The 14992-nt window shown below is 47.8% G+C and overlaps 1 protein-coding gene across 1 annotated transcript in view; it reads left to right on the forward strand.

The window, feature by feature from the left end:
• Window positions 1–14992, forward strand: part of SHPRH (SNF2 histone linker PHD RING helicase) — a 759436-nt gene that overhangs the window by 446518 nt on the left and 297926 nt on the right. The window contains exon 14 of the mRNA XM_086927277.1: window positions 11335–11456. Coding sequence (XP_086783403.1) covers window positions 11335–11456 — 122 coding nt within the window. The remainder of the gene's footprint in view (window positions 1–11334; window positions 11457–14992) is intronic.

The following is a 14992-nucleotide window of genomic DNA, read 5'->3' on the forward strand; positions in this document are numbered from 1 at the left end:
CCCGGAGCCGCCCCGCGAATGATCATAGCACGTCTGCTTAATTACAGGGACAGAGACACGGTCCTACGGCTGGCGAGAGAGCTGGGGAAAATTACGCATCAGGGGAACACGCTAGAGTTCTACCCAGACCACACCATGGCGGTACAGCAAGCTCGAAAAGAATTTGCCCCTGTCAAGAAAAAGCTGAGAGAACTGGGCATGGAATATGCCATGCTGTATCCGGCGAAACTCAAAGTCCTCACAGGCGGGAAACCTGTCATACTGCCAACGGTGCAGGCGGCACAAGACTTCGTCAAACAACAAGTAAAGCGGAGGAAACAACATGACCGAACTGAACCGACAAGTGATGTGGAATGAGCGAGTCGAACCATTACCAAGCCGGCGACAAGTTTGGTCCTGCATGACCGTGACAAGGATTTTTCTATGCACGGACACTTATAGACAATCACACAGACCGTGAAAGCAAAATGGGTGGCGGCAATTGGACCGGAAAAGCACTTACAGACTTGCAGTGAGTACTGGCTCCGATTATGTGTTGCCGCGGAGGTGCTGATCCGGATGTGAGTATACGCAGTGCGATTGCAGGCGGGATGGGCAGGCCACTGACCGAGTGGCAATGGGTGGGTGGCCGAGACCCTGACCGGCCTCATAACTTGACCTCTAACTGAGCGGGAGGCACTGCGTACTTTGATTAGTGTCACCTCTAGTTCGAGCTGAATCTGGGGACAAAGGAGAGGACAGCGTAATGGAAAATTGACAATTGAGTGATACCAGATGTGTTGGGGGGGAAACGGGGTTGGAGGACATCGCACGCAAGTTATTCACTAGTACAGCGCATATGCGACCGTCCACATCCATTATGTGGATGGAGATGTGTGAACCTGGTGACACCCCCAGGAGGGTGTACCCCGAACTAAGTTGGATGAAGACGTTACTGTTCAAGTTGAAGTTCACTCAGGGATGGCTTTGGCAAAGTTTGGGCGCTAAAGTGGGTGGGGGGGGATTGAGACAACCAGGACCTAATAAACTGCAACCTCTGTGTCTGAGAAGCATGGCGAACTCCTTTGAGGCGCACAGTTCAATGAATAATGTACATAGTAAGCGAACAACATTGTCTATTCTGCATGTTATGCTGTGGTTAATTTATCACCTTATACGTATACATGTCGCGTAGGGACACGCTAAAACTGGTCACTTGGAATGTGAGGGGGCTAGGCAACCCGAAAAAGATCAGGCGGCTATTTGCATATTTTGATAGACTGCACATTAACATTGTTTTTTTACAGGAAACGCACCTAGAGCGGGATGGCACCTCAACACTGGGGGCACGTTGGGCTGAAACGGTAGTCCACTCTAGCTACTCGACGTATTCCAGGGGCGTTAGCATATTAATCAGGAAGGGTACAGGCCTAGAAGTTACCGACGTACAAAGAGACACTGCTGGGCGATGCGTGCTGCTGGCTGGCAGACTTAGGCGCCAACAGATCCTACTGGTGAACACTTATGGCCCTAATGTGGATGACCCGGGGTTTTACAGCAAAGTATGGCACAACATCGCAAACATGGCAATGCCTCATATACTGTGGGGAGGGGATTTCAATGTCACGATGCAAGACGCACTAGATAGAGCAGCACACACATCGGAACAGCATGGGAACGCTAGGACAATGGTGGGGGAAGCTATGGAGGACCTTAATTTGGTCGACTTCTGGAGAGTTCGTAACCCAGGGGCGACAGCAGCAACACACATAAATGCGGCGAACAATAGTTGGTCCAGGATCGACTACTGGCTGGGCACTCAAGATATACTCTCATGGGTATCGAATGTTGAGCACTTGCCACGCACACTCTCGGATCACAGTCCGGTACTGTTAGAATTAGACATCCCACACTACGACCCGCCTCCCTTCACCTGGCGCTTCCAAGCGTCAGCATTAAAAGACCCAGTGTTTGTCGACACCATACACAACGCTATAAAGGAATACTTTGACATCAATGCACCGACGACAGAGGACCCAGGCTTGCTATGGGAAGCCTTCAAGGCTACCATCCGGGGAGTCTGCCTCAGTACAGCGTCAGGTATCCTGAAAGACATCAGGCACCAAATACGCACGCGTGAGCAAGCCATTCAAACTCTCGAGCAGGCATACACACAAACAGGAGATACTACACTCTTGGGGGATATCCAAGTGCTATTAACGGAACATGCTAGCTTTGCGGCAGACGAAGTGAACTATGTGACCAAGCGAGTTACCGCGAGGAGATATGGCGAAGGGGGTAGACCGGGCAGGGAGCTGGCCGCCAAGATATGCGCAGGCAGAACGCCACAAAATGTCACACATATCACCACCAGCACCGGGGAGGTGATCACAGACACTAAAGACATACTAAGTGCATTTATGAACACATATGGTACGCTATATGAATCACACCCCTCACCTTCGCAGGCTGATCTATTGAAATATATGGAGGACATTGAGATGGCATGGTTAGCAGACGGCCATAGAAAGTACCTAGAGCGCCCGATCACAATAGAGGAAGTCACTGACACCATTAAACGCTTACCTAACAACAAAGCACCTGGGCCCGACGGATTTGTAGCGGAATTTTATAAAGCATACGCTGACACACTTGCACCTCACTTAGTACGAATGTATGGGGCGGCACATGAAGCCCAGACACTGCCGGCGTCTCTTAGGGAAGCCCTGCTCATCACATTGCTGAAGCCCGGCAAGGACGCAGATAAGTGTGACTCCTACCGTCCGCTGTCCTTGTTAAATGTAGACACCAAAATAATAGCTAGTCTGCTGGCAGACAGGCTAAAGCCCCTCATGCCAATGTTAATCCGACCGGATCAGTCGGGATTCATCCCAGACAGGGCCACCTCACACAACACCCGCACACTGTTCGCGTTAGCGCACTATCTGGAGCCAGAGACGAAGGCAGTGGCTGTGCTATTAGACGCTGCTAAGGCGTTTGACACCATTGGCTGGCCATTTATCCACGCGGTGCTGGTGCGCATGGGATTCCCATGGATATTTCAGGGATGGATAACGATGCTCTACACAAACTTGACGGCACGCATCAGAGTCAACCGATACATATCGGAGCCCATACCTATCTGCAGAGGCACTAGACAGGGTTGCCCCCTTTCCCCAATGCTTTTTGCTTTGGTGCTGGAACCTCTGGCCTGCAAAATTCGACAGCACTATCATCACTCAGCGATTCAAATGCCCTCCCGTCCCATACACATTTCACTATACGCGGACGACATGGTGCTATATGTCAAAAATCCGGAACAACACCTAAATCCTCTCCTGCGGGAATATATCAAGTTTGGTCACCAGGCCGGCTTACAAATCAACTGGGATAAATCCCTGATACTGGCGCTAACAGACAGCACGCATCCAACTCCCCTGGACTATCCGTTGGAATGGCAGGAGGAACCCACAAAATATCTGGGTATATGGTTTCACAGAGACCAAGAGGTAGTTGTCAGGACCAATTATGGGCGGACGATTGCAGCCCTGGAGGACAAAATTAAAAAGTGGAACAGACTTCCTCTCTCATTGGTGGACAGGGCAGCGATAGTGAAAATGGTGCTCTTACCGAAATTTCTTTATCTATTCAACAACATCCCCATAAAACCTCCCGCGGCGGTCTTCCGTAACGTCAAGAAGCTTGTGCTCAACCTGCTATGGGCGGGCAAGCAAGCGAGGATGGACCTCCGTACCATGACCTTGCCTTACGCAAAGGGAGGGTTCAAGGTGCCAGACTTCTATCTCTATTATTTATGCGCGCAGGCACAATACGCACACTTCTGGTATCATGAAGTGCCCTTTCTGACACACGTAGCGATAGAAGCGGGGGACACTGACCCGATCCCTCTGACTAGTATACTCACGCACAAACGCACCAGACTACATGAACGTGACATTAACACAGTCGATGCGACAGTTGAAGCATGGAGGCTCCTAGGCAAAGAGGCAAACTGTTTACCGCTGTACGCACCCACTCTCCCACTGGCACACCACCCTGCCCTCTCGGTGACACAGGAACAGGTGGGAATGGAGCTGTTCCGGCGGGCCGGAATAGACACACTGGGGGACCTATACAGGGATGGAACGTTTCAGACACTCGATAAATTACATTACATCACAAACCCGTCTCAACTGTTCACTTTCAACTTCTTTAGGCTACATAGAGCTATACGTGAACACTACCCGTCATATCCAGAAGAGCCGCCTACCCTTGCACCCTTACACCTACTCCTGACCACACCCAAGGCATCTCATATGGTATCTAAACTCTATGCAAGTGCGCAAGGGGCAGTGGGAAACACAACACACAAGGCCAGGGACAGGTGGAACGCTGGGCTTGCAGAGCCTCTGACGGAGGTGGAATGGGACTCCGCATGCATGCTTACGGGCATGCTCACCCCTAACGGGAACCTGAAAATAATACATTATAAGTATCTGCATCAGGTCTACCACACCCCACAAAGACTACACAAATACGGCTTACGAGAGGACTCCAATTGCTGCAGGTGTAACCAGGCGGGAGCTGACTTCATGCATCTGGCATGGCATTGTAGAAGGGTGGCGGGTTATTGGGAACAAGTTGTGCAGGTTTTGAATGAAATGCTGGGGATTAACATGTCCTGTGATGCAAAAATCTGCCTATTGGGCATCACTCCACACCTGAGAGCATTGAAGCGTAAATTCTGTGCGGTCGCACTACTGTTAGCTAAAAGACGGGTGTCAATCCACTGGAATAGTAAAAGGGCACCAGGGGTGCAACGCTGGATTGAGGACATGGTGTACTGCCGAGACACGCTCAACACGTATGAGGAGGAGCTGCCGATCGGCTCTAGGCCCAAGGATTATTGGGGATACCTGCGTGACTACTTACTGGCACATGGCACAGCAAATTCAGAAGCAGAAGTTGATTGAATAAACGTACGTTGAAGACAACATGAGACAAATGGTTGTACTGTGCAGGCTCATGGGGGGGAGGATGCTGTGATGCAGAGGGAGGGTTGCAGAGGTAGTAATACGAGTTGGGGACTGTAAAGTTCAGTTAAGTTTCAGTTACATGTACAAAAAACCGAGAAAATGTAAGATTATTGATGTATAAGAAAGCGACCATAGCACTGCCGCGCGACGGATTTCTATCTACTAATGCGCCGCCGGTCCGCTGGATGTCGGCTGATGGGCTGTGTAGTTCTGGAACAGTTGCTCGTAACCATGGATGCGAGGTGCCGGCCCGATGTGGTTGTAGGCGACCGCAACATGGGAGATTAACGATTTGACCTATGTGTGATAAAAAAAGTGCAATAAAGTTCTTACACCAAAAAAAAAAAAAAAAAAAAAAAAAAAAAATACCATTTGCCTCTTGGCTGATATTACCATGCTTTCTGGGTCTCTGTGTCGCAGCTGCTTCCCCGGCTGTCTAACGAGGGTGGCACCATCCTCAACCAAGCTTTGGTGGATAGCAGGGATGCAGCAAAGTTTCCATCCTGTGCGAACAGGTTACCATATACTCCCAGCATAGAGCAATGACTTTTATTGTGGCGCTGTGTTGCCACTCCTGGTTATGGTCCACTCTGTTCTCGGGGACTGTTCAGTCATCACTGATCGACATGCCCTTTGATGGCTCCTGCCTTTTTGGTGACAAAGCTGATGCGGCACTCAAGCACTTTTGCAATAGCAGGCTTACTGGCAGATCCCTTGGGCTCTCTCTATCAACCCGATGCAACAGCCTGTCGTTTTGCCCCTGACATGGAAAAGGCAATTTTGGGCATCCGTAATACCAGCCGTACACGGTCTAGCAGCCTGTCCAGTTCTTTTGAGAAAGAGGCCACTGAGCCCAAAGAGGACGCAGGAGCCACTCCCAGCATGCTACCGAGTCCCCTGCCCCTCCGGCTGCAGCTGTTTCCAAAACTCTTTAGTGTGCCCTTCATCTAGAACAGCTAGTGGCAGGATCAGGCACCACCTCGCCCAATGGTTGGCAGATACATTCGACAAGTGGGTGCTCCAACTCATCCAGAAGGTGTAGGCCCTTCTATTTGTGGAAAGACCTCCACCTCTGCCACCATCCCAAGAACAGCTGATGAAGGATCATTTCTCCTTACTCCGTCAGGAAGTGCTGGCTCTTTTAGCCTAAGAAGCCATCTAGAGGGTGGTGCCTGCACTAAGGCATGGTTGTTAATCCTGTTACTTTCTGGTGCCGAAAATGGATGGAGGCCTCTGCCCTGTACTATATCTGCGCTCTCTCAACTTCCTTTTGAGGAAAGAGAAATTCAACATGCGAACGTTGGTTCAGGTTCGGTCTGCCCAAGATCCTGGAGACTGAATGGTAGCGCTGAACCTGTAGGACTTGTATTTACATATCCTGTCCTACCGGTGCTACTTGGATTCATGGTGAGTCACAAGCAATCCAATTGGCTGAGCACCCATTTGGCCATAGTTGTTCACAGAGTGATGGCAGTGTTTGCAGCACATCTGCAGAGGCCATTGGTTCCTGTCTCCCCCTCCTTCGACTACTGACTGTTGAAGGCAGGCTTGCCCTAGTCAGTCCTCACCCACCTCCAAACTAGAGTAAACCCTCTGCATTCGCTGGGGTTCACTATCAACATGCTGAAATCACACCTGGCTCTCTCTCAGATGGTGAGAGTGACTCTGAGGCTGCTGTGTCTTATTGCCCCCTTCATCATGCTTGCAAAACATGCCCTATTGCAAATGTGCAAACAAAACAGGTGATGGACCGAATGTGGATCAATGTCACACATTCACCCCAGTCCGAAGATCTGGGCCCAAATCCATCGTTTTTTTGCACTCCACACCACCCTGGGTTAGACAATGGCGATATGCAAATCAGCTCTGACCCTGTGCCCCATGGGAACAGTCCAGTCCGAACTACAAAAGCCATGTCCTTCCCAGAACGGAATCAAGCATCCGAGGACCAGACCGGTTTCGAGGTAACACCTCATCAGCCCGGCTAGCTTGACTCCAGTGGTGTGGAGTGCCTGGGACCCACGTCTGAGCATCCCCAGCGCACTTAGGGCGGAATTTGCAAACAAAACAGGTGATGGACCGAATGTGGATCAATGTCATACATTCACCCCAGTCCGAAGGTCTGGGCCCAAATCCATCGTTTTTTTGCACTCCACACCACCCTGGGTTAGACAATGGTGATATGCAAATCAGCTCTGACCCTGTGCCCCATGGGAACAGTCCAGTCCGAACTACAAAAGCCATGTCCTTCCCAGAACGGAATCAAGCATCCGAGGACCGGACCGGTTTCGAGGTAACACCTCATCAGCCCGGCTAGCTTGACTCCAGTGGTGTGGAGTGCCTGGGACCCACGTCTGAGCATCCCCAGCGCACTTAGGGCGGAATTTGCAAACAAAACAGGTGATGGACCGAATGTGGATCAATGTCACACATTCACCCCAGTCCGAAGATCTGGGCCCAAATCCATCGTTTTTTTGCACTCCACACCACCCTGGGTTAGACAATGGCGATATGCAAATCAGCTCTGACCCTGTGCCCCATGGGAACAGTCCAGTCCGAACTACAAAAGCCATGTCCTTCCCAGATCGGAATCAAGCATCCGAGGACCGGACCGGTTTCGAGGTAACACCTCATCAGCCCGGCTAGCTTGACTCCAATGGTGTGGAGTGCCTGGGACCCACGTCTGAGCATCCCCAGCGCACTTAGGGCGGAATTTGCTAACAAAACAGGTGATGGACCGAATGTGGATCAATGTCACACATTCACCCCAGTCCGAAGATCTGGGCCCAAATCCATCGTTTTTTTGCACTCCACACCACCCTGGGTTAGACAATGGCGATATGCAAATCAGCTCTGACCCTGTGCCCCATGGGAACAGTCCAGTCCGAACTACAAAAGCCATGTCCTTCCCAGAACGGAATCAAGCATCCGAGGACCGGACCGGTTTCGAGGTAACACCTCTCATCAGCCCGGCTAGCTTGACTCCAGTGGTGTGGAGTGCCTGGGACCCACGTCTGAGCATCCCCAGCGCACTTAGGGCGGAATTTGCAAACAAAACAGGTGATGGACCGAATGTGGATCAATGTCACACATTCACCCCAGTCCGAAGATCTGGGCCCAAATCCATCGTTTTTTTGCACTCCACACCACCCTGGGTTAGACAATGGCGATATGCAAATCAGCTCTGACCCTGTGCCCCATGGGAACAGTCCAGTCCGAACTACAAAAGCCATGTCCTTCCCAGAACGGAATCAAGCATCCGAGGACCGGACCGGTTTCGAGGTAACACCTCATCAGCCCGGCTAGCTTGACTCCAGTGGTGTGGAGTGCCTGGGACCCACGTCTGAGCATCCCCAGCGCACTTAGGGCGGAATTTGCAAACAAAACAGGTGATGGACCGAATGTGGATCAATGTCACACATTCACCCAAGTCCGAAGATCTGGGCCCAAATCCATCGTTTTTTTTGCACTCCACATCCCCAGCGCACCTAGGGCGGACATGGCTTTTGTAGTTCGGACTGGACTGTTCCCATGGGGCACAGGGTCAGAGCTGATTTGCATATCGCCATTGTCAAACCCAGGGTGGTTTGGAGTGCAAAAAAACGATGGATTTGGGCCCAGATCTTCGGACTGGGGTGAATGTGTGACATTGATCCACATTCTGTCCATCACCTGTTTTGTTTGCTATTGCAAATGTGGGCTCTAGTTTGGGATCTGAAGTCCCAGTGCGCGCAGCATCAGGGGAACCTTTCCAATCTGGTCTAGATATCTGAGGAAACTGTGAAAGATCTGCAGTGGTGGCTGACAGATTGCGGTTGGCTTGGAGGCAGACTCTTCTTCCTTCTTCACCCAGAGATTACAGTGGTGACCGACGTGTCACTCCTGGGAGGGGGACGACCACCTGTGATGGGTTGAGAGTAAAGGACTCTGGTCTCAGGTAGAGTTTCAGCTTGGCATTACACTGTTAGAGTTTAGGGCTATTTGCTTGGCACTGAAAGCCTTTCTTCGGTCTATCAAGGAACAGCTGGTTCAGGTTTTCAATGACGACACTACCACCACCATGTAGTATTGCAACAAACAGTGCCGCACGGTGTCGTGGACTCTGTGTCATGAGGTTCTGTGCCACTGGATTTGGCTGGGGAGCCTGGATATTTTCCTGGTTGTGCAGCACCTTGTGGGATCTCTGAAGATCAAGACGGACAAACTCAGTTGTTGTTATCTCGTGGATCGCAAATAGCATCTACATCCAGAGATGGTGCAAAGTCTCTTTTGAGGCTGAAGGAGGTCCTTGGCTTGATGTTTTGCCACTGCTGAGAATGCGTAATGTCAGTAATTCTGTGCGCTGGAGTTTCCAAATCGGTTATCGTTTGGAGACTCATTCTGCCTTGAGGGGGAACTCTGGACTCCTGTAGGTCTTTCTCCCAGAACCACTCCTGCCTAGAGTACTTAAGAATATCAGGACCGACCGAGCCCAAGTCATCCTAGTAGCTCTGGATTGGGCATGGAGAGTATGTTATTTCAAACTCTTGAGCATGCGCATCTGTCCTCTGGTCAGTCTGCCCCTTCGAGAGGTTCTCCTGTTGCAGCAACTGGGCAGGCTCCTGCACCGCAATCTGCGCACACTCCACCTTCACGCCTGGAGATTGAGCAGTGAAAACTGAGCATTTTCGATCCCCCTCCTGAAGTTTGCAAAGTCATCTTGGCAGCCAGTTGTTTATCCACTAAAACAGTCTAAGGCTGCTTTTGGGATACGTTTGTGCCTTGGTATTGCTCAGGTAATGTGGACCCCTATCTGCACCTCTGTCTGAGGTTTTGCCGTTTGTTCTATCTTTAGCCCAGGAAGGCCTTGCCTTGGGCATTGTTAAGGATTATGGTCTGCTTTTTTGGCTTTTCCCTGGCTGCGAGATACACCGTCTGTCTTCAAATCATCAGTTGTGACTCGGGTTTTTAAAGTATTACATTTATTCCTGCCTACTCTCTTGCTGGTGGCACGTTTGGACCTTAACTTGGTCCTTACATACATCATGTGTTCTCTCTTTCATCCCTTACATAGCTATTTTCTGCAGCTCTTGACAATCAAAATGGTTTTCCTAGTGGCCATTACAGCTGGCAGGAGTTTCTGTGAGCTTCAGGCTCTGTTGGTGCATCCGCCATATACCAACGTCTTCCCTAACATACTGATCCTTTGGATACATCCCTATTTTCTCCTGAAGGTGGTTACCCTGTTTCTTGTTAGGCAGAGCCTTACTCTGCCTGCTTTCTATGCTCCACCTCATCTTATAAAGGAGGAGAAGAAAGTCCTTCATTTGGACCCTAGGAGAGTTCTCTCCTTCTGTATTATTCACACCAAAGATGATCAGGTGAATGATCAACTATTTATTGGGTTCACCGGAGTGAAGAAGCGAAAAGCTGTGCAGAATCTGACCATCTCCCGATGGGAAAAAAAATTCTATGCACTGGTGAAGAAGCAAACCTGAGGGCTTGCAGGCTCACTCCACCAGGCAGGTACTACTGCGTTAGTGTGCTGGGTTCCTGCCCCAAATATCTGCCAGGTTGCCACGTGGACATTCCTGCCAGGTTGCCACGTGGACATTCCTCCATATGTTCATGAAGCACTACTGCTTGAACATTCAGGTCTGTCGTGATGGGCATTTTGTGTGTTCGGTCCTCGAGGACCTTTTGGTCTAAGCCAGATTGCAGTCTTGCCTCCAGGGAGGTATTGCTTGGATATCTATTCTGAGGTGAGGAATCTTTGGTTAAAAGTGCCCATCAAATGAACAAATTACTCACCTTCTGTAAATGTCCTATGCTTTTTCTGGTAGAGACTGTATCTAAGTGCAGATTCTACTGACCTTCCTATCCTCCCTATCTGCGAACTGGACTCTTCACCCGAAAGATCCTGTAGACACTGCATGCTGGTTTAAACAGTACATTGGTTTTTACATGGCTCCGTGTTTTTGGCACATAACTTGTCATGAAAGATACTGATGTCAGTGCCCCGGAGTGGTGCCTGTAGGGGTACTGCGCCGTCACTTCTGGCAAAGAGTCGAAAGACTTCACCTACTGAAGCGCAGAGGTACTGCTCAAGATTTTCCAGATCCATTCTGACGCCTAAGAAATATTCTAAGGTGAGGAATCTGCAGTTATATAGAGTCTCTACCAGAAAAAGCATTACCAAAGGTAAGTAACTCGTTCATTAATCTTTTCAAACGGTGAACACAATAGTAGCCAGTGAATTTTCGTGTTTTTTCCCTACATTTTGAAGTTCCAGATTTTATAAATCTCATGGAATTTAAGTTGCTATTTATTATTCGTGCAGTACCATGACCATGGAGGAACTACTAACATCACTTCAGAAGAAATGTCGAACAGAATGTGAAGAAGCCCATCGGCAGCTGGTTTGCGCACTTAATGGCTTAGCTGGTATCCATATTATTAAAGGTAAAAGCATCTCATTAAGATTGAATAAATCCAGTGAACACTGTAACTGAGTTATACTTAATGTGTCTCGTCTTGCATTTAAATGTGGAATCTGCTTAAACGTCTTTAATCCATGCATCATGAATGTATCATAGTTTCCAACCAATTTATAGATTATTTTAAGGGTCTAGTCATGACAGATTACTTTCAGGAAATCTGAGAAAGGAACCTTCAAAGCATATATCATGAGGCACAGCAGACCAGCCGTTTTGATTTTTTTTATATAGAGTTTTGTATAGTGCACGCTTGGAGTATGATGACTTCAGAGTGCTCAATGAATTGCAACATAAAATAGCATCACAGAATGCAGGCATTCTGAACATAGGTAAGATCATAATAGAGGAGGAAAAGCAAACTGCATTCAGTTGAGAGTGTATTGTGCATAAAATACAAAAGGCTGAATACTTTGATGTTGCCACACTATGGGCCACGTGCACCTAGGTTTTTTCCGGTCGCAAACGGCCTGGTTTGCAAAATCAGGGCGTTTGCGACTGGAAAAATGCAATTTCCTATGTATCATACTCATTTTGCGATTCAATAACCTAATACCGAATCGCAAAATGGGTTAGCGATTCAATATTAGGAAGGGACATTTTAAGGGCGTCCCTTCCTAATAGCGACTCATAGTGCTATTTTGCGACTGAAATGCAGTTGCAAAACATTCACATGTACCACCTATTTGCTAACAAATTCACAAAGGGGTGGGGTCTCAAGGGGACCCCTTTCCTTTTGTGAATGCTTGTGAAAACGTTTAAGAGCAGGTAGTGGTCCCGATGGACCATTGCCTACTCTTAAGAAATTAAACTGAAACGTTTTCTTTTTCTTTTTGGAAACGCATCCAGTTTTCCTTTAAGGAAAATGGGCTGCATTTAAAAAAAAAAACGTCCCAGTGGGTCGCAAATTACAACCTACCTCATGAATATTAGTGAGGTAGGCCAATTGCGACCCCATTAAGAACCGCTAAATGTGTCATGGACATTTTAGTACATAGGTGTTTGGGATTTCCTAATAACGAATCTCAAAAATTAGCTAGTAGGAAGTCACAAAATAGAAACCTACTTACATGTGACTTTCACAGTTTAATTTTTGGAACAATCTGCTTTTTTGAAATCGATGTTTTGACCCAGTAATCATAAATCGGAGTATGTCTTTCTCAGGAATACTGTCAGTTAGTGTGTTTTGTCACCAAACTTGAAATTGTAAAGAAGACCAGATATTCATGGTTCTAACATTCCAACACACCTGGCAGTAATAGGAGCTAATATTGAGAAAGACTTAGAACTGTGTGTTTGCAGTTCTACAAACTATGAACATAGATTCAAACTTCCAAAGGCAAAAGCAAGCTGCTTTATTGACGACCAGGGCCTTAGTGAGGGAGAACATGGTCCTTCCTGACTGATTTTCTTTTGGAGGGGTACCTACCTTGCTGTCACCTGCCCTGTTCTTGCTGGTAATGAAGCGATTTCTGAATGATTCCGTAAAGATACTTGTGTACAAACCTGCTTTTTTCTAGAACTGCCCTTAATGATCTGTCGATCGGCATCCTCAGAGAATGCATAGGTAAAAGCTCATTGCCACATTAATAACAAGAAAGGTTGAATTGAGAGGTCTTTTCCTTGTTTGGTATGATTCGTCTTCAAAGTCTTCTTGACCAAAAAAGAACATTTCAGCACAGCCAACACGTTTTGCCCAGTTATGGGCTTTATGAGGGCCAAAGATAATTCATATATTTATTCGCAATTTCCAAAAGAAGGAACATTCTACAATTTTTTCCAGGACCATGCATGACTTTGCTGTGCACATTTCTGTGGGTCACAGAGGGTAAGAATCTCAAAAAGGTTTTTCGGGCAGCACAGCGTTTCTTTCACAATCGTAATATCATGAGTTTGGTTTCTCTCAGGTTATTCTAATATCTGAGGCCGTGTTCAGCCATTCGGCATTGCTCGTGTTCAGCGTTCTTCAAAGTTTGTTTAACATGCATGGACCTGGACAACTTGTGGAATGTTTCTTCTTTGGGTCACTTTATAACCAGCCTTCGTTTTGATTACTCACACCACTGGGCACAACATTTACCCCACTGCTTCAAGTGACAAAGCTAGGAATTGTCTTTGAAAACTTATGGCTATTAATTAAATCAATGAGGTTTTCAAACATTTCAAAGTACACATCATGCCTTGTAACTAACTGCACTGCATTTGGAGCTATATAAAACCGCAATTGTAATACTGCTCACATTAATTGTAGTTTAAATCTATGCTCAATTGTGCTGGGTTTTAACTATTGTTATATTGCTATTGTTTTAAAGCATGTGTTTATAAGATAAGCATCTAATAAAGTATTTTGAATTACTTCCTTTCTCACTGACTTTAGCAAAGAGTAAAGTTGTGATCTCCTTTTTGACCAAATGTGCAAGAGCAGTTACTGTTGAACAAGTTTTGTCACAACGTTTTTCTCGGTCTTATTTGCTGATCTGAATTGGATATCTGACAATTTTATATGACATTAGTCCACAACATTTTCACTCCCTATAAACTAAGGCAGGCCCTCAGATATGTTATGTTATGTTAAAAGCATTTATTAAGCGCCCTTACACCAAACGGTTTCATGGCGCTGTGAGCGGGGAGGGGGTAGACAGTTCAGCAATGCGGTGATACAAACAGTATTTAATCATAGGCTTTATGAAACAAGAGGGTTTTCAGGAGTGACCTGAAGCGAGCGTAGGAGTTAGTGACTCTCAGCTCCAGGGGAAGAGCGTTCCAGTGGGATGGAGCAAGGAACGAGAATCTGAGGCCACCATGTTTTTTGCGCTTGAAGGTAGGGGTGGTGAGCAGAGCCAAGTGGGAGGAACGAAGATTACGTGACGGGAGATAGTGTTGAAGGAGAGAGGAGATGAACACCGGGCCTTGGCCTGCCAATGCCTTAAAGGTAATGCAGCCTAATTTAAATTTGCAGCGCTTGGCCACCGGAAGCGAATGGAGAGCTTTAACCAGGGCGCGGACATGATGGTGTCTACGTTGATGGAAGATCAATCGCACGGCCTGATTCTGCACCAACTGTAGGCGGTTTAGCTGGTACGCAGGGATGCCTACATAAAGAGAGTTGGCATAATCAAGCCTGGACACTACTAGAGCCAAAAGAGCCAGAGTGAGGGCCTCCCTGGTTAGAAAGCGAGAGATCTTACGGATATTCCGGGGATGGAAAAAACTAGAGGAGACCACCGCGTTGATATGGGGCTTCAAAGAAAGGTCCTTACAAATAATGACTCCAAGGCTCTTAGCGGAGTCCACGGGGCATGGAGGGGGACCAAGTTATGGAGGCCAAAAGTTAGAGCTCCACTTGAAGGCATGAGTAGCCTGTCAGTGGACTTTACCCAGTTATGGATCTATGCACACAGCAGTCAGATAGAAAAGAACTGGTGTGTACCTTCTGGCAGCTAAACAACATAATAAGAAATCATATTTGTTCAATAATACCTGTACTCCTACTTTGGTCAGTTT

This window comes from Lissotriton vulgaris, chromosome 6 (genome assembly GCF_964263255.1).
Source record: "Lissotriton vulgaris chromosome 6, aLisVul1.2, whole genome shotgun sequence".
Classification (NCBI taxonomy): domain Eukaryota; kingdom Metazoa; phylum Chordata; class Amphibia; order Caudata; family Salamandridae; genus Lissotriton; species Lissotriton vulgaris.